Consider the following 26,441-nt stretch of genomic DNA (forward strand, 5'->3'; position numbering starts at 1 on the left):
GACGAGGCCAAATGAAGATCAAGCCTTCCTTTCTCCTGCCAACCCTAGCTTTCTGCAGCAAAGGAAGGGATGCATCTTTGCACATTTGGGCCATACCTTACTTGTAAAAACTTAGTGGAAGATCTTACAAGTACCAAGCAAGCTGGTGGCTTCGTTATCAGCGGGGAAATAGTTGGAGCTAGGACAAAAGAGCAGAAGCCAGGGCCTCTTGGCCCTATTCCCACACAGCCCTGCACAGTCATTACGTTTCTCTCTGCCTGTTTCCCCACCTGCAAGATAGGGATAAAGCCAACAACCAGACTCATCCACTTGTTGGGGCTTTGAGCGCTCTGGATCGGGAAGAGCAGTCCACCCACCTACCTCTGCACCTGTCCCTTCGCTCTCCATTTCGATTAGGAGCTCGCCTATGTTAGACCAGAGCTGTGCCGATGCAAAGTGCAACCAAATGCCCCGACACTGCCCAGCCCCGAGGCTCTGCCCTCCTGCGGTCCTCCTGGCAGGCTGGAAGACGACAAAGGCAGGGTCAGACCTGAGGGCAGAGATGGGAAGGCCTCCCTAAGCCTCGGGAAAGGAGTACCTTAAAGCCTTTACTTACCCCAAGGACCCAGCAATAGTCATCCCTATCTTCTTTGCCATCTCTTTGTGCAACAGGACGAATCTTCCATGATTCAGGCTTGATCGCCTCCCTTTGAAGGGCAGAGGACAGCCTGTAAGCGAGGACTGGAGACCAACCAACCTGTGCCAGCACTTTTTTGCACTGCAACGGCGTGACTATTTGCACGAGTGGGTTTTCCGGATGCTTTAGAAGTCTTTCTGGTGCTTTAAAGTAAAACTCCTGCATTGCTTATAGCAGGTAGGCTGGTTTCAGACCCTGCACTGTGTCTGGGCCCCTAAGCCAACAGTGGAAGGGGAAGCAGAGATCAAACCACTTAATGGGAATGAGCTGCCCATGTTTAATCCCCAGGGTTCATAGACTTCCCAACCTCTCGCCTCCTAGGGAGAGGCCTGGAGATCTTTCAAGAAAGGCCACAAGCTCATTTGATCCCTTGTCTGCAGCTTTTGACTCCTTATTGCCCAAGCAGCTTTCCTGGCCTCCCTTCCCTCTGCCTGCCAGGCTCCTTGAGGAAGGGCAGCAGGTTCAGGCCATCCGGAAAGCACGGTGTGTCCCGAAGAGCAATGCAGAACGTGACTCGTGCAGAGCCCAGCTGCTAAATATAGGATACCTGGCAGCTGCCAAAGCCCTGCCCTTTCTAACCCCCAGGAGCAAAAGCCAAACATAGAAGCAAAAAAAACAAAACAAAACACCCAGAAAGCCTATAAAATACAAAATAAAACTTGTTTTATTGACTGGAATAACTGCAAGTACATGATTCACTAAACAGACAAAAGTTCTTTCACCAGGCGGCTACGCAGACTGTACAGTGCTATATATAGAGGCACAAAAAGCACATACATCAAACTGTGTCTATATACACCAACGTTTTCCTTGGCTGCTGGCAATATAGGAGTGGTACGCGTCCCTGCTCACCTGGGCTGAGGTCAGTTCAGAGGGTCTTTGGCCGGAGCAGGTAAAACTCCACTTTGCAACTGTGCAGTCATTCCCTGGAGAACTGCATCCCAGGGAGGGGAGGGGGAAACGGGGCAAGGAAAGTTGTGTTGGCCTTTAAATACAGTAAACGAGCCCTGTGTCTTAAGCACTTTAATGCTGTTGGGATAGGGAGAATCTACAAGCTCCTCGCTCAACCGAGGGCTTTGGCATTGATTACATTCAAGGAGCCCAGGCAGCTGCCGGGACAAGTGAAGTGCTCCAAATCCAGACAAACTCCCTGCCTTGGAGTGGAGCTATTTGCATTAGATATGCATGTCACAAGGGAGCTCCTCCGCAAAACTTTCCTTCCCATTCTTTTTGCTGGAAATACTGCTGCAACCCAAATAATATTTCCAGCAAAGAGAATGGGAAGGAGTAAGACCCACATCTCAGCAGCACGAGGGGTCTGTGACATAAGACCACCTGTAGTTATGGCCCCCTCTGCAACGTCCCTTCCATCACGACCTGCCGCCCATGGCAGTTGGTAGAGGCGAGACGTTATTTATCCTGCACTTCTCTGAGCGGGCAGCAAAGTGCTGATGCTCACGGAGCAAGTCGATCTACGCCCGTCAGAGTCAGGATCTGTGCCAGGGTGGTCAAGGAGCTACATCTTAAGCCCAAACAGCACCAGCACAGCTTGCGGCTGCCCTTCGCAATTGCTTTTGAAAGGGAAAAGGACTTCACAGCATGTGCAACAATGCAGAACACCCAGTCTTTCACACGTGCCTCTTTAAACAGCGAGGAGCAGATCCCACACGCAGCAGCAGGGTTGCTAGTCAGGACGGCCTGGATACCAAGAGCCACGTGGGATAGATGTGGGTAGCAAGGGGGGCAACAGTGGAAATCCTTGTGCACCAACTAGCATGGAGATTGTGGGCAGTTCAGGAAGGCAAATCACTGCCAGCCTTCCACCAGGCATCTTCCGACACAAGGATCCCAAAGACCCACAATGAATTTCAGCCCGGCTATGAAACAACAAGGCTGAGCTCTGAAGTTGGACCTCAGAGACCGGCCAGGTGGGATTCTCAAGTACCCCACATCCAGCAATCACCTTGCATATTGCATTCGTTCCCGGCACGGCATGCAAAGACCAGCTTCATGCCTAGTGCTTCCTCAAGCTCACTTGGATGCCATCACCTGCAACTTGCATCAGGTCTTTAAAGGAGTCCAGCTAGCACTAAATAAATAATGAGTCCTGAACTCCCGTCAGCCGCTTGGTTGTCACACCCCTCACCAGGAGGGTTCAGATTGCAGTTTGTTTCGTGCCTGCTGGACTCCTGAGCGGTGCAAGGAAGCGGGAGGAAAAGTGAACTCCCTGCAGCTTCAAAAGCTTTGCTGCTACATGACTGGCCTGAAGAGCTTGCAGGGAGCCAGCAGGCCCGAGCACATTGCCGTGGAGGGTTTTAGAAACAGACTTGTACTCCAGAAGTGCTTCATTTCTCAGCAGCGACGGGGCCACAGGGAGAGAGGCTGCATCCCCGGCACACAGAGCTGCTCGGTGGGCCTCGGCTCCAAGTCTGAAGAGCCAGGAGCACTGCAGCTCCTCTGTGGGAAGAAGGGAACAGGGCCTGCCAAGTGCTAAAACAACTTGCAGCTAATACCAGACGTGGAGAGAACAGGGCTCCCTTGGCAGACGGACCTTGGCAGCGCTTCCATCAGCAGCACTGGGAGCCGACAGAAACCATCAGCGTCAGGAGAGCCATCTGAGAAGATGCTCTCTGCAGCGGAAGCACCAGCAGGTTCCCAGCCCAGCCCAGAAGCCGCAGAGACACCAACAACGTGGTCCTCGCTCCGTCTCTAGCTGGAGCTAAGAACGCAGCATCTCGCAGAGAGGGAGTTTGTCTCCCCAAGGAGAATCCCAGCCACAGACGGAGAAACGGGGCAGACAAAGCAACCCAAATCATCACCAAAAAACCCCTGTGCCCACAAGTGTTTTTGCATCATTAACTAAGTAGGAGAGAGGGGCCAGAGGGACACAGGCAAGAGCTGCTTCCCAGCATGGCTTCTTAAAAGCTGCTCCTGGCTGCAGGAGGATGAAGAACAAATTAAAAAAGCAAAACCACAAGTGGCCTCTTCATACAGTACAAGGAAGGCCGTGTCCCCTCATAATGCCCTGTGCACCAAGTACGTAGGACCCCATTTTCTGGGCCCAAAAAGAGGGGCAGAAGCTTGTGAAACTCCATCCAGCTAACTACCCAGCAGTAACATTACTTCATTTCCCCCCAGCTCCTCTACTCCAGTCCCAACCTAACGCTACACTAGGCATTGCACCTTCACCAATATATCACCATTATTGCACTAGACCTACAGCTCAGAGGTCTTGGCTGGTTCTGGACACAGCCCCAAATCTCCTGGGGCTGCCAGGACCAGAGGCATGTGTTAAGCCGCTCTGGGTTTTGATTCCCAAGACGGCAGCATCAACTTGAGATTCAATGGGGATTTGGCCAGCACTGGTCTGAGCCAGGTCAGCTCACGATTTGCAAACTCTGCTCGCTCTTCTGCCTGGTAGTTCAGCTCTGGAGTTAGCTAAGCACAGCAAGAACCTGAATTCAAGTCATCACACAGCAGCCCTTGCTCGCTGTGCGCCAAAGGGTGGGGAAACCGCTTTGTTTCTACCAGGTTGCTTTAAAGCCCTCTTTGTTCTGAATACAGTTATCCTTCCTCCGACCGGTAGCCAGAACAAGGGGAGGATGTGCTTCCCATGCCCGGCTCGACGACAATCACGGACGTCTACCCCCAGGTCAGCCACGCTATGTTGTGACCAGGGGCTGCAGTACAGCATGGGGGCTGTGCCTTACTGAGGTATGACAGCTGTGACAGCCTGCAAGGGCTCAGTGCAATCTTAAAAGTCTAGTGGTACCATGCAAAGGTAGAGGCCAAAAGAGACAGCTCTTCCTCCTGGATCAAACTAAGCTGGCAAGGCAGAAGCATTCTTCCTTCGCACTAGGAAGAGAACAGGAGCTAGAAACAGGAGAAGGAAGAGTGCAGGCCTGGTTTAGTGTCTTTAGCTCCTGCTTTCATCATTCCTGGTCCCAGAGATCTACTGAAAACTAACTATGAGGTAGGCAGCCAGGCCGCCATGGCTGCAAACCAGATGTTCCCTAGCAGCAAAGAGCAGTGTGGTGCAATGAGGGGTACCCCAGAGGCAGCCAGCCCCAAGGAAACTCTGCAGACACCCTTGGAAAGAGCAGAGACTATGCCCCCTTCAAGAGAAGGACAACTGGATCAGAGGTCCAGCACCAGACCCTCAGCGCTTCCAATAAAGCTCCCCACCCCCGCAAGAATATATTCTAAAAGCCAGTCACCATTACACAAAGTGCCCAATCAGCAGCTATACCCAGGTCTCCCCACAGACCCCAGCATCTTCCCCTATACAGGCAGGGGTCTCCTATGACAAGTGCCTCAGCAGAAGTGCACATGGCATTGGACAAGCCATGCCAACTAATGCCCAAACGCTTGACTCCTTGGCCTTAATCAAGGGACACATTGCCCGCCAAGGCCTGCTGGCCTCCAGCAAACAGTAGAGAGGCAGGGACTGTCCACCAACACAAGACACCCCCTCTCCTTGGGTAGTTTCCCTACTCTTTTACCCAGGCCTCAGCAGCCTCCACCTTCTCCAGAAGGATGGAGCAGGGACCAAGAGGTCTCTTCTCTGTTGCTATCAGCTGACAGGCTGGAGGGGAAAAAAAGCTGGCACCTAAGAAAAAGATTGTCCAATGTTTGCTCCTGGGAAGAAGAGGCCTAGGAAGTCAGGAGTCAAGCGTAGTTGTGAGACAGGATCCAAAACCTTGAGATTGTCCATGGCCTTTTTTTTCCCCTGCTCCCTCAGCTCAAGGGTCTGGGAGCACATCACACAAGACCCCTTTGGCACTTGCGTGTGTCAGGTGTGCCAGGAAAAAGGCCCTTCAGGTGTACAGAAAGGCACTGCCTCCCTGCCAACACGATAATGGCAGCTCAACAGCACCCCACCGGGCCCAGGCAAGGAGACTCTGCAAGGACTGTGAGCTGAGGGAGAGGAACAGGACTGGGATCAGGGTCCTGCTTCCACTGGAGAAACGTGTCTAACAAAAAGGAGGGCGGTGGCAGCTCCCGCAGCAGGGACCCGTCCCCGTCCTGTGCCGTGCTGCCGGCTCAAATCACAGCACCAAGGCACTGGTGGCATTGGACACAGGGGACGGGGACACAGGGGATGTGACCAGGGCCTCGAGCGCCTCGTAGGTCCCCACCACGAAGCCCACGAAGCCGATAACACTGATGAGGATGTCCTTAGCGATGGTGACAGGGTGGAGGCCCTCCTCGAAGTATGTGAAGATCTCCAGGAGCGGCGGGATGATGAGGGCCAGCGCGCTGCTGCTCACGGAGCCCACCAGAGAGATGACGATGTCCAGGCGGGGGATCAGGATGGCCAGCACACCTGGGAGAGACAACACAGAGCTTAGCTGTGGTTTGGACAGGGCTGATCCTGCCTCAGGCAAGGGGTGGACCAGATGTGGGGCTGGAGGGGTGCTCCGGAGGTCTGATTCTAGGATCACTGGACAACTGGAGGTCATGGGCTGGGGTGGTGACCCACACACCCACTTTCTACTCCTCACCTGACCCCCGCACCAGGGTGCAAGGCAAGGCAGACCCACCCTCCTTCACCTCACTTCCTTACAGCAAGCCTGTTAACACTACCCTAACTTCACCCCATGGCATCTCAGGCCTGATCGAGACAGGAACGTTAAGAGACTTGCCCAAGGTCAGATGGGGAGTCAGTAGCAGAGCTCCAAATGGGGTCTCCCCCATCCAAAGTTCATGTTCCAAGTGCCAGGTCTGCCAGAGGGCCTGCTGCCTTTGAGCAAAGGAGCAGTGCAGCTCGAATGCAACCCTCAAGCGCACTGCTGCTTTCCCCCAGTTAACTAATGCCACAAAGCACCTCAAATTCAACGCTATTTAATGCACAAGCTCCTAGGCTCTCTGTACAGCAAAGCCACTGCTAACCCAGAGGCGAGAGGAACATGTGGTATGGGAACAAGAGATCCAAACACTGCAAGTCACAAGATGCGGCTGCACTGCCATTTTTGCTCCCCGTCCTCAGGGCAGCCACGAGTTCAAGGGGTTGTAACCGCCTTGCCGTGCTGGCGCCAGCTTCCCGAAAACGGAGCGGCTCCCATCTCTGGGACGCGGCATTATTCTGCCTCCAGGACCATCTCCATTTGCTCCCCCGTTCAGCCTGGTCTCCCCTCCCGGGGCCTTCAAGGGGCTGTCACTAAACCCATCGGTGCAGCAGGCCAGAGCTCAGCAGGCTTACCCCTGCCTTGATCCAATTACACTGAGAATGAGGCTCATTGAGTAAAAGAGGGGAGAGTTAACTGCCATCATCTCCTTAACAGGGACTCCCATGTGGCTCATAGGGGGAGAGGAACTGGAAGTCGTGCATACAGTAGGTCACTGCTGCAACCCCAGACTGGTTAGGACTCATGTTCAGTCTAGCCAGTGTTGGGTTTTCTGCCGAGATGATACGAGCTCCACAACAAGGTCAGCTGGGGTCGTGGGCACTGGCGGACGTGACAAACCTGCCTGGTCAGCATGTGCCCCTGTTCTCCCGCCTCCTCCATCCACCCTGGAGGACACCTGAACGGCCTCCCCCAGGGTCACAACCCAGCACCGAGAAACCAAGGTTTCGATCTGTGGATGAGGTTTCTCTGAGGACTCCTACTCAGACACTGCAGCTCACTCAGGGAGGATGGCGTGGAGCTTACTGAAAGAGGAAGGAGAACTGAGGAAGACCCACAAAAGAGCAGAGGAGCACTGGAGCAGCCGCCTGGCCCGGTTTCAGACTCGCTTCACACGCGAGACGCCCGTGACGATCCACTGCCGAGCACGGGTTTGGTGCCTCTGTGCAATAGGGGCGTTATGCCGGGACATCGCAGAGTCCCACCCTCTGCCCGGCTGCACAGTTTTGACGTGCGCCTCCACCGAGCAGTCCCTGTGCTACGGCAGCATCTCATTCACTTCTGTGACAAGCAAAGCCCCTGGCAGGAAGATGCAGCTAAGGATTACACGTGGTACTTCCCAGCAAGCATCACGTGGGGGCTCATCTCACCAGGACCTGGAAAGTCTCGACAATCCTATTATCCTCCTACACAGTCAGGAGAGACCCTAAAGGGCTTCCCAAGGGTAACAGCGCAAGTCAGCAGCCGCCTCCCAAGGGGTCCAGGCAGCTAATCCAAGCCCCAAGTTTCCACAGCAAGATGCTGCTTCCTCAGTGTTTGCTCGAAAGCAGGAAGGGGGCATCAAATGCACGACGCTAGAACAGAACCAGGCACAGGAGGAGCAGCGCTGCAGCGGGGCAGAGCCGCTAACAGTGCAGAGGGATCGCAGCAACACGGCAAGATGCTGCCCCCATCATCCCCCCAGGGTCAGCTGCCAGGTATCCTGCTGATATGCATTCAAAGGGCTCTTAGCCGGATGGGGTCGGGGCCACATGAAGCCCAGAGCGCATCCTCCAAGCAGCGAGCCGTGACCATGAGATCATACCAATTCGCATTCATTCACGCCACCCACTTTGCTGCTTTGATCTTGGAGAGCTTTAGCTATACCCTCTCCCCTCTGAAACACCGGTGCTTCGGGCTAGGAAAGAATCTGGTTCCCTGGACTGCCGCTGGGGTATACGAAGGGCTTGGCATGGGAAGCCAATGCTCCAGGCTTGTACCCATCACCTGCTTGGGATTAATCAGCATTTCAGCCTCCTGGCCTAGTATGTGGCGACTGTCATGGTCCACAGTGGAACAAGGATCGTTTCCAAGCGCCCCAGGACAGTCCAGCGTTCCCAAGTGCCCTGTTCCAGTAGTTGCCTCCCACCCGCAGCAGGCAGGAAGCCAAACGCTCACTCCGGAGCTCTGAAGACAAGCCACCTCCATGTCCTCGGCGGCTCTTACCTGCCCTCCTGGGTGCTGCAACTCAGCAAGAGCTGTGGTGAGCACCCTTGTGCCAAGGAGGAAGGAAACAGGCGCTCAGAGCAGCTGAGCTGCGTTTCCAAGAGGAAAGTGCCTGGGAAGGTCGGCTGCAGGAACGTGGGGCCAAAAGGGATGTGCAAGAGCATCCAGCCCAGGCCCCTGCTCCAGGGCTGCATCTCCAGACAAGACCACCCCTGACAGATGTTCATCTCCTGTTCAAAACCTCTCTAGCACAACCCGCAACCTCCCTGCAGTCTATGTGAGCATTTCACAGCCCTTACTCTTGCCTTTGTACGAACGGCCGCTGACTGGATCAGACCCTAGGTCCATCTTAGAATCACAGAAAGTTCAGTTTGGGAGGGACCACAGGGGGTCACATCTAGTGCAACCCCCTGCTCCAAGCAGGGCCAGCCCCAACTACATCATCCCAGCCAAGGCTTGGTCTACCCAGGTCTTAAAAACCTCCAAAGAATGGAGACTGCACCACCCCTCTAGGCAACCTGTTCCAGTGCTTCACTACCCTCCTCGTGAGAAGGTTTATCCTAATATCCAACCTCAACTTCCCTTGCTGCAACTGGAGCCCATTGCTCCTTGTCCTGCCATCTGCCCCCACTGAGAACAGCCCAGCTCCATCCTCTTTGGGACCCCCCTGCAGCGCCTTGCCTAGTCTCCCACAGTGCCAGACAGCAGATACGGAAAAGGGAGAGTGAACAAGACATGACTGGGGGTTTTCTCCACTCTTCCCCTCTCACTTGCAGCCTCCAGCATTTAAAGTCTAGGAATTCCTTCAAGTCCTAACTGCAAATTCAACAGATCGCGTATCCTTTTAGAGAAATGCAGAGCAGCCTCTTGTTAGAGCCAACAGCCAAAAAGGCACAAGGTTGCACAGCATCTGTCCTACATACAGCCCTAGCCAGCACCCCAATGATCCCACAGGCTTTAAGGGGGCTCTAAGTGGTGTCAGACAGCCTGGTTATTTTGTAATGCCAACCCACATTTAGACTTGAGGCATGGATAAGAGGTAAATGGGTTGAGAGCGGCTTGCTAGGACCACAGGCTGCTCTGGCCATGCCAGCTGGCTTCAGAAAACACCATCCCTTTATCTGCTGGGTCAGAAAGCCAGCTGCGCGTGGGGTTACTTACAGGTTACGCAGACCAAAAACGTCCGCAGGAGAAGGTCGACCGCCAGCGCCCAGCGCTGCGGCACACGGGACACTGCAGAGGGGATGATGATCTCGGCGGGGACGTAGAACTGCAGCGCGTAGGTGAAGAAGATGCCAAAGGAGTAGAGCAGCTTGACAGACTGGTACAGCCTGTGAACAGGCAGAGGGAACCTGGTCAGAGCCTGGCACAGCCCAAGGGCAGGCTTGCAGACGACATGGAGGAAAAGCAACCCTGTGATGTAGATTTGCCAGGCAAACCTGTCCTCAGCACAGAGGCACTCGGGGTCAGGTTTTCCACTGCACCCCAGCACCAAGAGATCCATCTAGGCTCCTAGCGGCCTGGCCACCTGCTCTGCAGACCTCAGGGAGTCTCTGCAGACTCTGGACAGCGCAGAAAAGGCAGGAGGCAGTTTGCATTCGAGTCTTACCCTGTGCTCTGAAAATAAGCTATTAAACTGCACATACCCCCTCCAAAATACCACCCAGTGTTGGCCAGAGATTTGAACTTGTGCACGTACCACTGTTTACTGTGCCACAGAACAGTGGAACAACCCTTGGATCTGAAGCTGTTTAGCTACAAAACAGATATGGGTAACAGGACAAGCTACCCGCTCACCCCACCTCCCATGCCTGGCTGGTGCAAGGAATGCAGGGAAGGTAGGCAATGTCTACAGTAATGCCAACATCCACCCAGCACCTTGGAAAGCAGGCTGAGGCTGCAGCTGACCTTACCAAGACAGCGCTAGGTTTCTCAACTCCCAGGCACCTATGCTGGCTCCAAGCCAGCGAGCTAGAGATAAAACGGCTGCTTGCCATCACCCATCCCCTGAGCTCTCATCCCCACCTTTGCCAACACCACTCAGGTTCTTTGCAGGGGGAGGGAAAGGCTCCTGTTCTCCTTGTGCTGTAGCAAGCATGATCTTCCTCCGTCCCTCCAATAAAAAGAAGATCAAGGATGTCTTCAGAGCAGCTCACCAGCTTCAGACATGACTGGCTCACAGGTTTCAAGCAGGGCACTTCACCAGCACCCCAGTTAAACTTGGTGACCGACACGCCCTACCAAGCCAGTCCCCATGGTCCTCCTGTACCCCAAGTTGCCATTCTGCTGTCTGGAAGCAGACAGACAGCTCCCAAAAAGTGTTAGCTACGCTCTGCAATGTCACATGTCTTAATTCCTTACCCTAGGGTCTGCGGAAGTCCTAAAAAAGCTTTTATTAAAATGCCAAAAGTTGCTTATTTATAACATCAATCAAGTACCCTGCCTAGAAACAAGCTGCTTGCCTGTTATTTTGAAGATGTAAAGGGCTTAGTGTTATTGCCCATCACAGAGGCCAGAAGCATTCTGTTCCCTAGGGGCTGTGCTGTCCAAATGGTGAAAAAAAAAAAATCTCCTTTTTGTTGGTAAATCTTTACTGGAGTATGAAAATGGGATAATCCTAAGGATTGATGATACTTGAATAAAGTTACTGGAGGATGCATACATCAATATGTTGCGATGGGACTATTCTCCTTCAAGGAGAAAGTGTGGTAAAGTATTTGAGGATGAAGCATGCTGGAAGTCTTTTGGCAGAAGTACAGAGCCCAGCTGTGCACAGCCAGATGTGTCCAGAGATCTCCACTCCCCTCCCCCCAACCTGCCCAGCAGAGTGCTGGAAAGGCAAGCCAGCACACCTGCTTCTCCAGCCCCCTCAAATCCAGACACTGCAGTGATCAGAAATCAAACATTTCAGAAACGGGACAGCTTCAGAGAGGGAGTGTGGGCTTGTCTGTCACGTGCAACTCAGGATTGAAGTTTCATAGTTTCTAGGGTGGGAAAGGACCTGAGCAGATCATCTAGTCCGACCCCCCGCCATGGCAGGAAAGAGTACTGGAGTCAAATGACCCCAGCAAGGTGTTCATCCAGCCTCCTCTTAAACACCCCCCAGGGTAGGGGCCAGCACCACTTCTCTTGGAAGTTGGTTCCAGACCCTAGCCGCCCTGACCGTGAAGTCGCGCCTCCTGATAGCTAACCTAAACCTGCCCTCTGCCAGCTTGTGACCGTTATTCCTGGTCACCCCTGGCGGTGCTTGGGAAACAGTGACTCCCCCAGTGCCTGCTGGTCCCCCCTGACTAGTTTGTAACAGGCCACCAGATCCCCCCTCAGCCTTCTCTTTTGGAGGCTGAACAGGTTCAGGCCCCGTCGCCTCTCCTCGTAGGGCCTGCCCTGCTGCCCCCTGACCATGCGAGTGGCCTCCTCTGGACCCTCTCCATGCTGCCCACATCCCTCCTGAAGTGTGGCGCCCAGAACTGGACGCAGTCCTCCCGCTGCGGCCTGACCAGTGCCGCACAGAGGGGGGAGGATCACCCCCCTGGACCTGCTCGAGATGCATCTGTGGATGCACGACAAGATGCGGTCGGCCTTCCTGACCGCGTCCCCACACTGCCGGCCCACGTTCATCTTGGAGTCAATGATGACCCCAGATCCCTTTCCGCCTCCGTGCTGACAAGAGGGGAGTTCCCTAACCTGTAGGTGTGGTGCTGGTTGTTCCTCCCGAGGAAGCTGGCCCAGAGTCTGGAGCACCACAGAGGTCTGGCCAAGTCTGAACCTGAGCGCTCATCTGTGAAAGCGGGGACAAATTTATCTCCTATACTTCAGATCATAAAGCTTTTTAGAGCTGGGACCATCATGCTACATGCTTTAGTACCAGGAGACACAACCAGGCTCCCCTCTCACTTAGGACTGTAGACAGCACCTTTTGAAACAGCCCCAGGCCTTACCAAGATGGAGCAGCAATTTAAGCACTGCCCAGCCAAGTATCTCACTACGGACACTATCAGCCACTTACCCAGGATCAAAGCAGCAAGACGAACCCTTTGATGCAGAGGCCTTAAAAGCCAAAGCAGGTGGTGCAGACTGCTCTCCGCGAGCCTTGGCTGCTCTTGCTCTTTAATGGCCATGCACATGAAACAAGTACTCAAAAGCCATCTGTGATTCAGGGTGTAGGAGGTTTGTTGCAACCCATTTGACTTGGGAGTAAGAGATGGCTGGAAAAAGCCTAGCAACCAGCCTTTCTGAGATGTCATGTGCCACCACCTGCACCCAGCCGGCTGTCAGGAGCAGCACACAGCACAGGACGGAGAGAGATGTTTCTTTCCAGACTTTGGAGCCTCTCTGCAGACAAGGGGGAGTTTATCCTACCAGGTAAGGGAGCCTAATTGGAGCTGCCACCTATAAGCACCTCCTGGGAACAGCAGAGATAACCAGTTTCAGGACCTAAGAGCTCAAAGGCCAACTCTTGTATAAAGGGCACCTGGCCTGACACCAGCAATGTGTTCCCAGCCTCTGAAGGTTTCCGAGCACCCCAGGCCCATGAGCTTATAATTGAGTCAGCACAGCCTGAGGTCTTAGGCTTTGAAAACAGATAGCACTGCTCTTGCAGCCCCTCCCTCCCAATGACCCAGCTCCTTTGGAACAGGCACCAAACTCTGGAGACGTGGCCAGTCCAGTCCTGGACACTGGCTGGGCCCCCAGAGCAATGCAGATTAGCATTTAAAATCTCTATTAATTCCAGTGAGGTGCTGCTGACAGCAACCTATTGGCTGGCTTTTATTCAGATTAACTCCTAATGCTGCCAAGTGCCAGTCTGTGCTCTCAACCTAGTGACCCCCGCTAGCTGCAAAGCCGCACGCAAACCACGGTTGTGAGGACCCTGCTTTGAGAGAGACGGGGGGACTGACCAGCAGTTGGGCAGGTTGAGGGTGATGCTGGCCTCGATGTTGGCTCCGAACCGCAGGTAGCCCAGGGCCCCCAGGCTGATATACAGGACAGAGACGATGGCCATCCCCACGTAGAGGACCACGGGAAAGTGCCGCGGGTTCTTCATTTTGTTTTCGAGGGGCAGCACCTTGGGAGGCAGAAAAGAAAACATGTGAGCTGCGTTCCCTTCCCCACCATCATGCCAACAGGTTTAAAATCTCACGTGTTACCCCTTAGCCATCATCCCACTGGATGCAACAGGACCTGGGACCCCTGCCCCAGGAGCCCAGACCCAACAAAACCATATTGGCCAGCACAGCCCAAGGTCAAGGGTGGGATAAGTTATTTCAGGCTCCAGTGTGGCTAAGGGCAAGGAGTTACATCAGGAATCCCCAGCTGTGGCTCATCCTGAGATGTGCAGACCACAGGAGCGGTACTGCATCGTCCTGGGCTCTGTGAACCCCTTTCCATCATGAGCTCAGTTCTTGCAGCAACGATTATATTGGACTTGCAACGTCACATGGGAGATGCTGCCGCAGGGAATGGACCAGGACACCCTTTGTCCACCAACTGCGTGGCTGTGCCTTTGAGACATTTGGTTTGGGCTGTTTGCTTTTCCAGCCAACAGGCAGCAGAAAGAATGACCGCTTTATCCCTCGATAAGAGTGCAGCACGATGTTGACGGCATGTCGCCTTCCCTCTACTCAAGACCCAAGCCACTGGGAGAGCAGAGCCTCTGAACTGCAAAAGGGAGATGCTTTTTGGGGAGCATTTCAAGAACTGCTGTGTGTCATTGGGCCACAGTATTTAAAGAAGGGCCATGACTAGGGCACCGTAGCACAGCTGCTGGAACAGAGGACTGGGGGAAAAAAAAAAAAAGAGACCCAACCCCCAACAGCTCATCCCTAACCCTAGTGTCACGGTTCAGTTTTCCACATCCAGCGCGCATTTTTGGGACGTGCAGCTAGTGCTCTCTTAGCCAGGCAGAACAGATGCACACCTCCACTCCAGCAGGTATCACCTCGATTAAGCATCACAGGGCTGTACACTGCTCACCCCACCCACTGCCACCTCCTCCCTAGCTGTCTGCTCCACAGCCCCTGCTTGGAGGCAGACGTGCCAACTCACAGCACAGGAAACTGAACCTCAACTGCCACACGAGAAAGAACTGGCTGCTTCATGGGCGAGATCAGGTCAGGACGTGGCCACGGAAATGGAAATGGCTCTTTGGCTTCCAACTAGGGAGCTTCCCAATCCAGCCCGGGATGGGGGGGCCCTCTTAGGCCCCAGTCATTTGGGCCAGAGGTAGTTTCCAAGACAGTGCAAGTCAGAACACCCACTGCCAAAGCACCAGACCTGGAGGCTTTCGAGGAAATAACTAAACATTTGCAACTTTCACAATGAAAGGTATTTTGTGCCCCGTCACCCCTGCAGCCAGAGGAAGCAGCATCATGGATACAATGAACACCAGTCACTAAAATGCAGAGCAGGACTTAAAGCAGTGGTCTCCAAAGTGGGGTGCACGCACCCCAGGGGGTGCAGGAAGAAAATATTAGAACTTCTATTGCAGTTTACGTGTGCCCGGTTAATACAAATATTGGGGGTGCGTGCTCAAAAATGTTTTACTGATACGGGTGCGCGATCAAAAAAGTTTGGAGACCACTGACTTAGAGGTCTGCCTACAAATGCAGGGGCATCACAGCTGCTCCAGACAGCACCAGTCTTGGCTCTACCTCTGCTGCAGCCAGTCACGCTAATGCAAGCTGAGACTCACCACACCGATGCCCTCAAAGGCAAAGATGGCAGTGCCGAAAAACAGAGGGTAGGTCTTCCAGCCAGAGACCAAGGGCAGGCGGCCAGGATCTGGAATGCCCTGGAAGAGAGCAGTGTGCAGTCTGTTACAGGAAGGAAACAGAGGCTCCTCGCAAAGCTCTCTGCTTTCATGTCACAACCGCCCTCAGGGAAGAGAGGACTTCCCAGAAAGAGAGGAAGGTGAACCACACTGCTTGCAAAAATCCATGCAAGCCCTACCACAACTTTGGCAATATTATTACCCTGGTTTGTGTTCGATACCTTATTCATGTAGCCCTTCTTCCCACTTTATGTACTAGCCACCAACCAGCCAGCCCCTCTACGCACCCAGCCCTTCTCCTGGAGGTCACAGGAGAGACTCCTCCTACCACAAAGGACCTGCAGGGAGGTGGAGACAGACAAGAATCTGGGTCTTGGCAAGTACCTGGACGATGTACTGATAGATCATGACGAGGCTGACCAGCATGGCTATGTTGGCCAGCAAGGAGAAGATGGAGAGGAACTTGAGGTTGCGGATGAAGACCAGGAGCACAATGAAGGGCAGCAAGGACAGGATGTACAGGCGGGAGTCCATGGTGGGCATCAGCACCACGGTTTCATTGGAGTGGCAGTCATTGGTGGTGCCGTTGGCAGCCGAGATCACCTGGGGAACCACAAAGAGGACACCGGGTCCCGGATTAGTTCCCGTCCCCACAGGAGCTTGCAACACGCCCTTGGCAACTGAGCCCAGGATCTGCAAGCCTGCCCCAGCCGCAGCTGTAATGGCAGGCTGGCAGGACCACATGCTTTTCAGAGCTGGTTTGCATTTGGCTTTCTACCCTGCAGTGGCTCCCTCAGCACCGAGGAAGGACTTGGACATGAGTCCCCCCACCCCATAAGGTGGAAGACAGCTCGGTCACATCCTCCTTTCTCAGTCCCTCCACAGCAGGAGCCTCACCTGTTTCAGATTGTCAGCCAGGAACACGAAGTACACGCAGCAGAAACCCAGCTGGGTGACGATCAAGAAGAAGCCCACCAGGTACCTGGGGAAGAGACCAAGATAGAGGGGTCACTGGAGCCGAGCCCACCCTACATGAGCACCCACTGATCCTGCAGCACCCCAGAGCAACAGCAAGTCACTGGCTAGCAGGCCGCGGCATGGATGGATCAGCTAGAGGACCCACAGGGTTGCTTTGGTTTGCTGGATGCCCCCCACTCACTTGACAGCCAAGAAGGTCAATGTTGGTGCTCTGATGTCCCCCCCGGCAGCCAGGAGACTGCCAAAAGGAAGCACCCAGAAAAAGCCGGGCGCCAGCAGGGCCGAGGTAAAACCCCAGTGCTTGGAGAACTAGTGCCTGGACCAGGCCCAAGGAAAGGAGCAGCAAGAGAAACAGGCACCAATAGGGGCAAATCATCCAGGAGTGGAGTCCAGCAGCCTCAGCAAGGGAACAGGGGGAGCATCCCCCACCAAGCCCCATTGCCACACCGGGTTTAGGTCCCTCGGCTAGAGGCAGGGCATCCTTGTCTACACAGCTCCTGGGCAATCAATTACAAGCACAGGAGCAAGGCAGTGAGAAGGAAATGAGAGCTCAGGTTGGGCGCAGAGATGAGAAACAGAAACACTCCCCACTGCTGGAATGGCCCCTTGCCTCGCAAGGACCAGACCCCAGAGGCTCAGCAACCCCTACCCTTAGAGTCTCCTCCCCATGCAGCCAGAGGCAGCACAGGCTCCAGCTGCCAACAGCCACAACAGCCGCACCTCACCTAAGGGCTTGGGCATCCCGTGCAGCACAAGCCCTGCTGACCTCCAAGCTGGGACAGAAACCTGCAAGCTAGCAGCGATGTGTCAGCACTGGGACCCAGGCCAACCTGTGCCAAGGTTATCTGCATGTTCCTTATGAGGCTGCACGGCGAGTTATCTGCCTGGCCCAGGTTCATAGGGATCCGAGTCCAAAGCTCTCACGTTCCCCCAGGTCGAGGTGTCACAATCTCAGCTAGAAGCCCAGGCTCACACGAGAGCACCATACCTGCCCCAGATGGCGTGGGTCCGGAGCCACGCAACGGGGGAAGCTTCCAGCCCGTACATCACAGCATCCCCGTAGTCAACAAAAGGCTTCTGCAGCCTGGAGGGGAAGAGAGAAAAGCGGCATTAAACCAGACTTTAAGCCACACCTGCGAGGTAGCCGCAATGCACCTGCAGAAGAATGACACGATGGCTACCGTTGAACAAAGAGGGATACGTTTCGGACCAGGGGGCTTTGAGTAGCCTGTAACCCTCCGTTGAACCCAAATAGCCTACTCTCAGCCCTTGGATACATGCTCCACAAAAGCTGGGAAGCCACCTGGCCTGGGTGAGCAGCAACTGGAGACTTCAAACCAGAAGGCAGGGAAGTTTCTGGCTCCTGAAGGAGATGCTCAGCCTACAACCATCTCCAAGTGGGGGCAGCAAGTTATCCCCTTCTTTCATCCCACCCACCTCTCCAGCCCTTCAGGCAGTGATCAAAGCACCTCTCAGGTCTTGGCAATTAGGGCCTCTCCAGACTCCAGTGAGAGGCAGGGAAGAATCACCGCCCTTATCCGACAGGTGCAGAGAGGCACAGCAGCATCACCCATATTTCAAAGCACGTGGCCCAGTCTGGGGCCACCACAGTGCTCTTGGGAAGAAGGCATGCCATCAGGCTCTGCAACCAGAGGCAGGTGGCATCCACCCATTTCTGGAAACCCTGCCCCCGCCCCCAAAGCACCGGTTCCTCCCGCCCAAGAGTATCACCAGAAACCGAACAAGCCCTTTGCAAGCTGCAGAGTCTTTCCCGGTTGCGCCGCTTGCAAGTGGCTCTTCTCCGTAGGAGGCAGCGATTGCAACGTTCAGCAAAACCTGCTCCTAGGTATGATATTCCAAAGGTCCTGCCTGCTGAACCAGGCAAGCCGGCTGCTATCTAAAGGCCGCACAGGGGCCAGGCCGCTGTCTGCCAGATCCGAAGGGCACGCTGGTAGAAGCAGGATGAGAGGGACCCAGGGGAAGGGAGGCTGGGCTGGCAAGGCAGGCAGGTGCCACGGCTGGAGTCTCTTACTTGCGGCAGAAGTGGTGGGCGCACTTCACCAGGATGCGCATGCAATGGATGGCAATGATTCCTATCACAAGCAGGCTCACGGGACCCATCTAGACCGAGGCAGAGGAGAAAGAGAGAGAAAAAGGGCTCACTACAAAAGGCGACAAATGGGAAACTCAAGACCAAGGCAACCGCGAACAGCAGCTGAGTGGAGAGTGGAGAAGGGAGCGCAAACAGCCAGCAGACGACAGACACCACAGGGCTAGCACGCTGCTCAGAACTGCAAGGGGAGGACAGCCCTTGGAGACCCACCCTGCCCTTTCCAAGGGCAGAAAGGATCCCTGCAGCAGGGCTGTGGGTTCGAGGCAACCTCCCAGCATCCAAGCCAGAGAGGAGCAGGAGCATCCCCCTCATCCCCAGCCCCTGACCTCAGCTTAAAGCAGAGCTCCTCAAGGCAATTTATAGGAGGGGTATTATGAGAACAAAACAAGGCAGCAGGAACCACAGTGGCAGGTGGGAGAAAGCCAGAAGAGCTGAATTCAAGACTGAGCCCAATCCTGCTACCCCAGACAGCAGGCCCAAGACAAAAGGAAAGCAGGCGACAGCAGGGTGGGGTGCACACAGTGGTGCCCAAGGCTCTGGGAACAGCTAGGTGCAGAGGGGTTTTATGCAGCCAGGAGGCTCCCCAGAACCCAACAGCCAGAGCCAGGGACTGGCAGAGACCCGCTCCCGAGTCCTCTGTGCTGCAGGGAGCTCACAGCCATCTCAGTCTGCAGGCTGCACCAGCTGTGTGGGTACAATGTCTGCTTAACTCATAAGAGGAAAGAGACCCAGAGAGGTCGCACAGCAGGTATGCCCGGCCTCAGAAATGCAAGAGGACGACCCCCACCCCGAGTGCAAGACCTGACCGGTAAAAGCTGCAGCACAGAGGGAGATCTGCCCTCAGTGAGGGCCACGGGTCATTTGGAAGAGCCAGGACAGCCGCGCTAAGCCAGGCAGCCCTGCTCCAGGACACACAGAGCATGCAGGAGCGCACAGCTGGGAGTCTGGCAGGTGCTAGACACGAGACGCCACGGGCCCACGCCAGTCAGGTCACCTTCACCCAGGATTTACCAGTGCCCCCGTGCACACGTGGGATGGGTGCTCATGCCCACACAGCAGTTTCTTACCACAACACCGGCATTCTTTATAGCCAGGGGCAGCCCCAGCAACCCTGTGCCAATGTTCCCCTTCAGCACGTGGATCAAGGTTTGGAGCGATCTGAGGGGAAGAGACAGCATCAGGAGAGCGAGTCAGCACAGGCAGGAGCCCAGCAGCCCTTGAGCAGAGCATGCCGGCGGCCCTGTGATGATGGTAGATGCACACGAGCGCTGGAGGCTCATGGAGCAGAAGGCCCTTGGGCATTGAAGCCAGGAGCCAGCAAAGAGCAGAGGGAAGATCACAGGAGGCTTCTGGGATGTGCGAGAAGTAGATGCATTTGCTGAACCAGCCAGCAGCTTTGTGGCATAACTCATCTGCCACGGCCAAGGAGGCCACTTCTGCTGCAGGAGACAGCAGACCGGGTCCATGGGGGGCCGAGAGACAGGTTTCCCGGGAAGAGAAGCCCAGGCCGGTGCAGGAAACCCTGAACAGCAGGACCAGGCTCCTTACAGGTCACAAGTGCCCCGCATCACTACAGATGCTGCAGGACTCCATGCACCTCAGCCTGGCCCTCGATGAGACACAGGCAGAGGGAAGCCTGTGTCCATTAGCACGCTCCGAATCAGGACAAGGCGCCTGCCCATAAATTGCTGCCAGCTGGAAGAGCTGGCAGGGGAGCACGTGCCACAGCTCTGGGAATGAGACACAGCAACCAGTGCCTGCACTCGGCATCTACAGCAGCGCCAGGGGGCTGGGAGATGCCTCGGTCGGCTGCACAGACCCACTGCAAGCACAGCACCTCCCATGCAAAGAGGGGCAGGGACTCAACCACCTGCCCCCCACAGAGCTCCCCGGGCAGCGCAGAAGGGCCCCCACGCGCCCCAGCCCTGGCCGACTCACGTTGTGCCATTGGTCTCCCCGAAGCGCTGGTAGGTCGAGGAGCCGGCGCAGCTGCTGGGGCCATTCGAGGGGCTCCCCTCGGGCGTCACATCCGTGGAGCTGTAGTCATTGTAGTCTTCGCTGCGCAGCCTGCGGCTGGACATCGTGCCTACGGGGACAGTACCGTCAGGGCCCACCGTGGCCACCATCTCTATGCTCCCCCCTGCAGTGGTGCCCGCCTCCTCTGCCTGGGGCTTCTCCGGATCAGCCATGGCTGTGGGACAGGCGTGAGCAGCTACTGCGGGAGCCGGCTGTCCCCAGCAGGCTTTTATAGGGCTCCGCCTCACCTACTGCCTCAGTCACAGCACATGGGCCCTTATGCCATGCCACCTCCACCCATGCGGGCTCCGCCCAGCAGCTCCTACAGGTGCAGCTCCCTGCAACGTGACCTACATACATATTCACATCAGGAAGTCCATGAGACGAACCGACCGGCTTCCCGACACGGCAGAACAGGTAGCCCCCACACGGGGCAAGGGGGTGTGCAGCCATCCCACAGGACACCTTGGCAGCACCCAGTGCCCAGGGCGGTCCCCAAGGAAAAGACCTCACTATGGGCCACACACTGGCTTTGTGCTCCCTCAACTCCTCTGATCTGCTTGATTTTTGCTTGGGATCAAGCCAGTGCCAGAGCCAGCTGCAGGGGAACGAGGGTGCAGAAACCTTCCCTGCCCACGGGGTCTGGCGGGAGTGATGCGGCAAGGATGGGGCGTAGAGCAGCAGCAGTAGCCTCCTTGCAGGGCTCCAACCTGTCTCTATAGCACACACCAGGGACCACACAATGGCAGATGCGACATCTTGTCCTCCAGGCACCGCTTGGAGCAGAGGACCGATCAGAGGATTTAAATCCCCAGGGGCCATCTCCCTACTCAGATGCTGCACCCACCAGTACTCCCCCCACCCAGAGCAGACAGGCCTTGGAGATTTGCAGGAAGGGATGGCCAGGTCCACAGCACCCAGCTCTGCTGCTGCATGAGGCCAGCCGGTCCCGCCAGGGACGAAGGCACGGTGGAAACTGAGACGCACGTGGCTGGGCGCCTGTGGCCGTCTTAGCAAGACACCCGGTTCTGCCAGAGCAGCACAAGCACCCGCCCTGGCTCTCAGCCTCAGCTCCCTGCTGGGGACACCGTGTCCTGCTTTCTGGGTCATTGCTTAGATGAGCAAGTCCCGGGGCGGGGACAGCACCGAGCACAATAAGGCCTGGCTCCAGCTAAGGCTTCCAGGCCCATCTTCCAAGCCAAAAGCAATAGCAGGTGACAACGAGAATGGGCAAGAGCATCAGGCTGCCTGCGAGGGGACAGGACTTGAAGCTACGGGGGGCAGGCAAGGCAGAGACGGGCGGGATGCCGTGGAGCCGGAACAGCACCGGGTGGAGGAGAGTCCTGGCCACAAGCAGGGAATTCCCACTCGGGAAACCCCCATCCCGCGTTTCCACCTGCGAGGGCCCACGCGCCTGCTCTCTGCCACCTTAGCTGAAGGGCTCTGACCACCACCTCCTGCCCCAAGCCCCACAGCGGCCTTGCCCCAACACCGGGCACCATCTCCCAGTTCACTCCACCTAAGCAGCAATGTCGGATGTCGCCTCCTGGGCTCTGAAGCACCTCCCCATCCCTGCTGAGAAGCTCTCCAAGCTTCCTAGACAGTCCCCGAACACCCTGCCACTACCAGCAGTCATTGCCCCCAGGGAAGCCAAGGGTTATCTAGAAACCTGCACCGTTTGCTTTTTGATAGGAACATGAGAGCACGAGATACGGACAAGAGGCATGGAAAATTACCGAACAAACATTACACAAGACATCTGAGCTTTGAGATAGTCATGTCGACAAAAGACATCCTCTCAACAGATTTCTCCTGCAGCAGATACACCCCCCCCACAGCAGACATGCTGCCTCACTCGAAGCTGCCCACAAAGCACCTTATTCCTGCCTTTAAAAAAGGGAGAATCTCTGGCCTGCTCCTTGGCATCCTGCACTGCTGCTCCCAGCCCAGACCCACGGCTGGCAGCATGTCGAGAGAGATCCTTCCTCCCTCCCCACCCCAAATCGTCTCAGCAAGCGATGGCCTGCTCCCATCCGAAGGGTGGCTGCAGAAAGGCCTCACTACAGACAGGAAGGCTCTGCCTGCAGCATGGGGAAGGGAGCCCGCTGATCCAGTGCAGAGACGGCTGCCCCTCTTAAGCGAGGCTGGTCCCTTCCCCAAGCTGCAACCAGCCCATGGTGTCCCAATGGCGTGGAAGCAGATCCACGCCTATTAGGTGTTGCACAGCCAGGAAGGACCCCCATGAGGCAGCTCAGCTCTTCCCTCCTGCTCCAAAACATCCTTGGCTTCTCGTGTCCTCTCTCAGGAACAGCATCTGCAGGCTGGTCAGGTGCCAGCAGGCTCATCAGCCCATCCATGGAGAGGACATCTCTGCAGGGGAGACGCAGGTGCCAGGATGGGCCCCCACAGAGGTTAGAAAGCAAGGCATGCAGCTGCACGCCAGATCAGAGGTCGAGAGCTGCATTAGCTCAGAAGGAACAAATCTAACTGGACTTCAGACTAATTAAATCAGATAGATAGTCTATGACTTCCCAGGGCTGAAAGCTTGCTAATAACTTTTTTCCAATTATTCAGTCTAATAAAAGTTAATCACATCTGCACAAAGAGCCTTGCCTGCCTAATTTAGGTAATAAATATCTTACATTACCTAGACAGGGCAATCTCTACATGCCAGAATGAATGAATGAAAGAAACTGGTTTGACAACCGCTGCCAAACAACACAAGAGCCAGCAGCAGATCACTTCAGCCTCCCTGGACACCCCATCGCTGCCCGCAGGACTGCTGTCGTCAGGCAGCAACGTTTTAAAGACCAGCTTGAACGAGAAGCTGCAGAAGAAGGCATGCGCTGGCCAGACTGCGTTAAGTGTGGTTTAGACAGGGACCAAGGGTGCCGTCACATTACCTGGATTAGCTTTTGCGACCCCTTTGTTCCTATGGGCTCTTTGCTTGTCCCAGCACCTTCTCTTCCCCCCTTCTCCTCTTTTTCAGCCTTTTATATTCAAATTGCTCCCTCTGCTTTACACACTGCTGTGTGCTCCCATGAACTCCAGGATGAGCATTCATCAGGTGAACAAAGCCAAGAGGTTTTCGCAGGAAGGAGCACCTCAGAGCCATCCTGGCAAGACCCCACGAACTGAAGTGTAAAACACAAGGCAGGAATTTGGTAAGTGTCTGTGAAGAAGTTAATTAAAGCCTGGACCCAGACCCCAGAAAACTCTCTCCTCTGCCTGGAAAAGCATAGCAGGTCCTTCCTTGGAGCCCAGCTCAGTTCAAGCGTAAAGAGCACTCGTCCACACTCAGCCAGGTTTCAGCCAAGCGTTTGCCACCCGGTACCACCAAGAGCCACCGCCAACTCCTACCCGCCCCCAAACAACCAGCAATATTTATACAAGCAGATTCCTACTCCCTTGCAGGAGGGGATTTACTCACCCTTGGCGTGGGTGAACGGCTGACGCGTGCACCGGGAACGATGCAAGCTGCTGTCACGCTGGGAAACAGAAATGCAACAAAAGAAACTTCCCACCAAGCCAGCTAGTAATTACACAGCGCCGGAGACACCACCTACTCCTCGCACGCCAGCCGCCGCGGGGACAGAAGACCCCGACACGCTACTGGAGACTCACGTCAGCGATGCACTCCAGACAGCGAACAACAGCACTCAAGCGCTCCCTGTAATTTTCCCCAAGCAGACCCAGCTGCTCATCTCTTTTGAAGCCCAGGAAGATTGGCCCACAATGACTCGATGCTTTGTTTCTGGAGAAGAGCTTGCATAAGACCACGAAGCATGAAAGGCCAATTTCCCTTTCATCAGGGAAGGGGAATTAGGGACCCAGGGTGCAGAGGCTGGAAGACGGTTGCAAGCCTCTGCCGTGTGAAGACTGTTGTCAAGCAAAAGCAAAACCCGCTGGCGCTGCAACTTTGTCCCTTGCAGGATGTCCAGGGCAGAAGAGCCAGCTCTGACCCTACCCTGCGGGTACATGCAGTTCCCTTTATACCCGAGTACCTTCCACCCCGACTTCCAGACACACACGCGTGCAACATCTCGCTCTCCCACGGCAAGAGTCTTCCTTCCAAACTGAAGCAACCGAGCCTTTCGCCCCTGGCTCCCTGGCTTACTCCCGGCTTGGGCAGGAGGCGAAGGGCTCGAGGTGGCTATACCTCCAGGCTTTCATCTCGATTCTGCCCTTAAACGATCTTTGCTCTTGTTATTCTTCACTCTCTCACTGCTGCTATTACTCACTCCATTAATCACGGGCGCTGGGAAAGGCGGCAAGGCCGCACAAACGCTGGGAAAGCTTTTGCTTTCACCGGCCGCGTGCGCGCCTCTGCGCGGGCACCGCTGGCGAGCCTCCCTGCTACCCCCAGGGAAGCGCGTTTCCCAGCCCGCCCTGCCTCAGCTCCAGCACGGGCCACCCGCGGCCCGGGCGCCTGCAGCACGGTCAGCCTCGCCTGGCACCACCCCAGGAGCACCCAGCCAGACACGATGCCGGGTGCGGGGTGCGGGCTCCAAGCCGGCCCGCCCCTGCAACCCGCAGGCGATGCGGTGCAGCGCGGCCCCATTTCCTCCTCAAGGCGCAATAAAATGCAGTGCAACATGCCCCCCACGACGCGCAGAGAAAAGCGCCCCCTGCCCTTGCTGCACGGGGCAGTGCAAATGTGCCCCAGATGTGCCGTGCCGCGCAGTGTGCCCCCCCCCCAGATGTGCCGTGCCGCGCAGTGTGCCCCCCCCCCCAGATGTGCGGGGCAGCGGTGCCCACCTGCCGCGCGCCGCTCCCGGGCTCAGCGCCTCCCCCCGGCCATCGCGGGCTCCTTCCGCCCGGCGGTCATGTGACCTCCCCGTCACGTGACGCGCGGCCCACCTGACTCGCGCCGTCCCCCCGCGCATGCGCGGCGCCACGTGGGTGCTGGGGCCGGCGCGGCACGTGGCGGGAGCCGCGGGGCCCAGTCCCGGCCTTGCCCACTCGGGGCTTCAGCGCCGCCACGAGTGGGGCGTGCGCACCGCTGTGGGGAGCCTCCTAGGGAGACAGTGTGTCCTGATCTCCCGGCTGCCCCCCGCCGGCTGCCGCGGGGCCGTAATCGGGCAGGGCTTCTGTGGCCCGGAGCTCAGAAGGACCCCGGTGGCGCACGCGGGCTTGGGGGCTGGGGACTCCTGCTTGCAATCAGCGGGTGGATCTGAATGGCGTGGGTCTTTGTACACCTCGCGCGGCGCGGCGCGGCGCCCTTGAGAGGCCCCCGTGTAGGCTCTCCCGCGGCTGCTTGCACCCAGAGCGCCCAGCCGCGGGAACCGGGGGCGGGAGGGGGACTTCATCTGCTCTTGGGAAACGTGCAACTTGCACGAGGAAGACGGCGAGTACCACGCCGCAGCCCGCAGGCCCCAGTGCTGGAGGGAGACGGGGCTCCGCCGGCTGCTAATGGTGCTCGGGTGTCACCCCAAGGCTAGAAAAGCGGAGGCTGCCGTGAGCTAGAACGTCAGGGCTGCCATGGACTGGGTCAGACCCAAAATCCATCTTACTCCATCGCCTGCGCCGCACCCTGGACCTCCATGGCCTGCGCCTCCTCGAGCATCTCTGGCAGCAAGGGGTTGGGGAACGGTGGTGCTGAGTCTCATTAACCAAAGCTCTCCACAGCAACACCCAGGGGATGGCCAAGCTGGCTGCCCACCCCCCGACTCGCTGGGGCAGCACGAAGCGCATCTCCGGCCTCATGTACGAGGAGGCCCACGGGGTGCTCTGAAAATCTTCCTGTCACCTGCACTTGGGGTGCACCGATAGAGATTTTGGGGGCTGATACCGGTAGCCGATATCTAAGGAGGCGTATTGGGCGATCCCAATCCGATTTCCAACAGCTGCGTGCAGCTAGTAAGCCCATTGCGGTAGAAGGGGAGCGGGGAGGGAAGGGCTGCGGGGGTGATCAAGGGCCCTGCAGTGAGGAGGGAGTGGGGCTGGGGCAGGCACTAGGGCTGCGCGAAATTTCACGGCCTGTTTTCATTCGACACTGTTTCAACTCTTTCCGAGCTCAAAACAGTGAAATCGAATCAACACAGAGGGCTTCAAAAC

At 56.2% G+C, this 26,441-nt stretch overlaps 1 protein-coding gene across 2 annotated transcripts; it reads right to left on the reverse strand.

Annotated features, from left to right (window-relative positions):
• Positions 1-1,323: 1,323 nt before the first annotated feature.
• On the reverse strand, positions 1,324-25,222 carry LOC149856119 (proton-coupled amino acid transporter 1-like). 2 transcript variants are annotated; one of them, XM_090065164.1, is made up of 11 exons: positions 25,143-25,222; positions 20,307-20,454; positions 19,436-19,526; positions 18,288-18,376; positions 17,244-17,339; positions 16,175-16,259; positions 15,662-15,880; positions 15,200-15,298; positions 13,407-13,573; positions 9,670-9,839; positions 1,324-6,002 (listed from the first exon to the last, which is right to left on the reverse strand). In XM_090065164.1, the coding sequence occupies exons 2-11, from the start codon at positions 20,447-20,449 to the stop codon at positions 5,725-5,727; spliced, it is 1,437 nt and encodes a 478-aa protein (XP_089921290.1). In that variant the 5' UTR covers positions 20,450-20,454; positions 25,143-25,222; the 3' UTR covers positions 1,324-5,724. The 2 variants fall into 2 exon arrangements, with proteins under 2 accessions (XP_089921290.1, XP_089921291.1); XM_090065165.1 differs by lacking the exon at positions 25,143-25,222 and adding an exon at positions 23,815-23,895.
• Between the last annotated feature and the right edge of the window lie 1,219 nt (positions 25,223-26,441).

This window comes from Crocodylus siamensis, chromosome 10 (genome assembly GCF_052110815.1).
Source record: "Crocodylus siamensis isolate JL-2025a chromosome 10, ASM5211081v1, whole genome shotgun sequence".
Lineage (NCBI taxonomy): Eukaryota > Metazoa > Chordata > Crocodylia > Crocodylidae > Crocodylus > Crocodylus siamensis.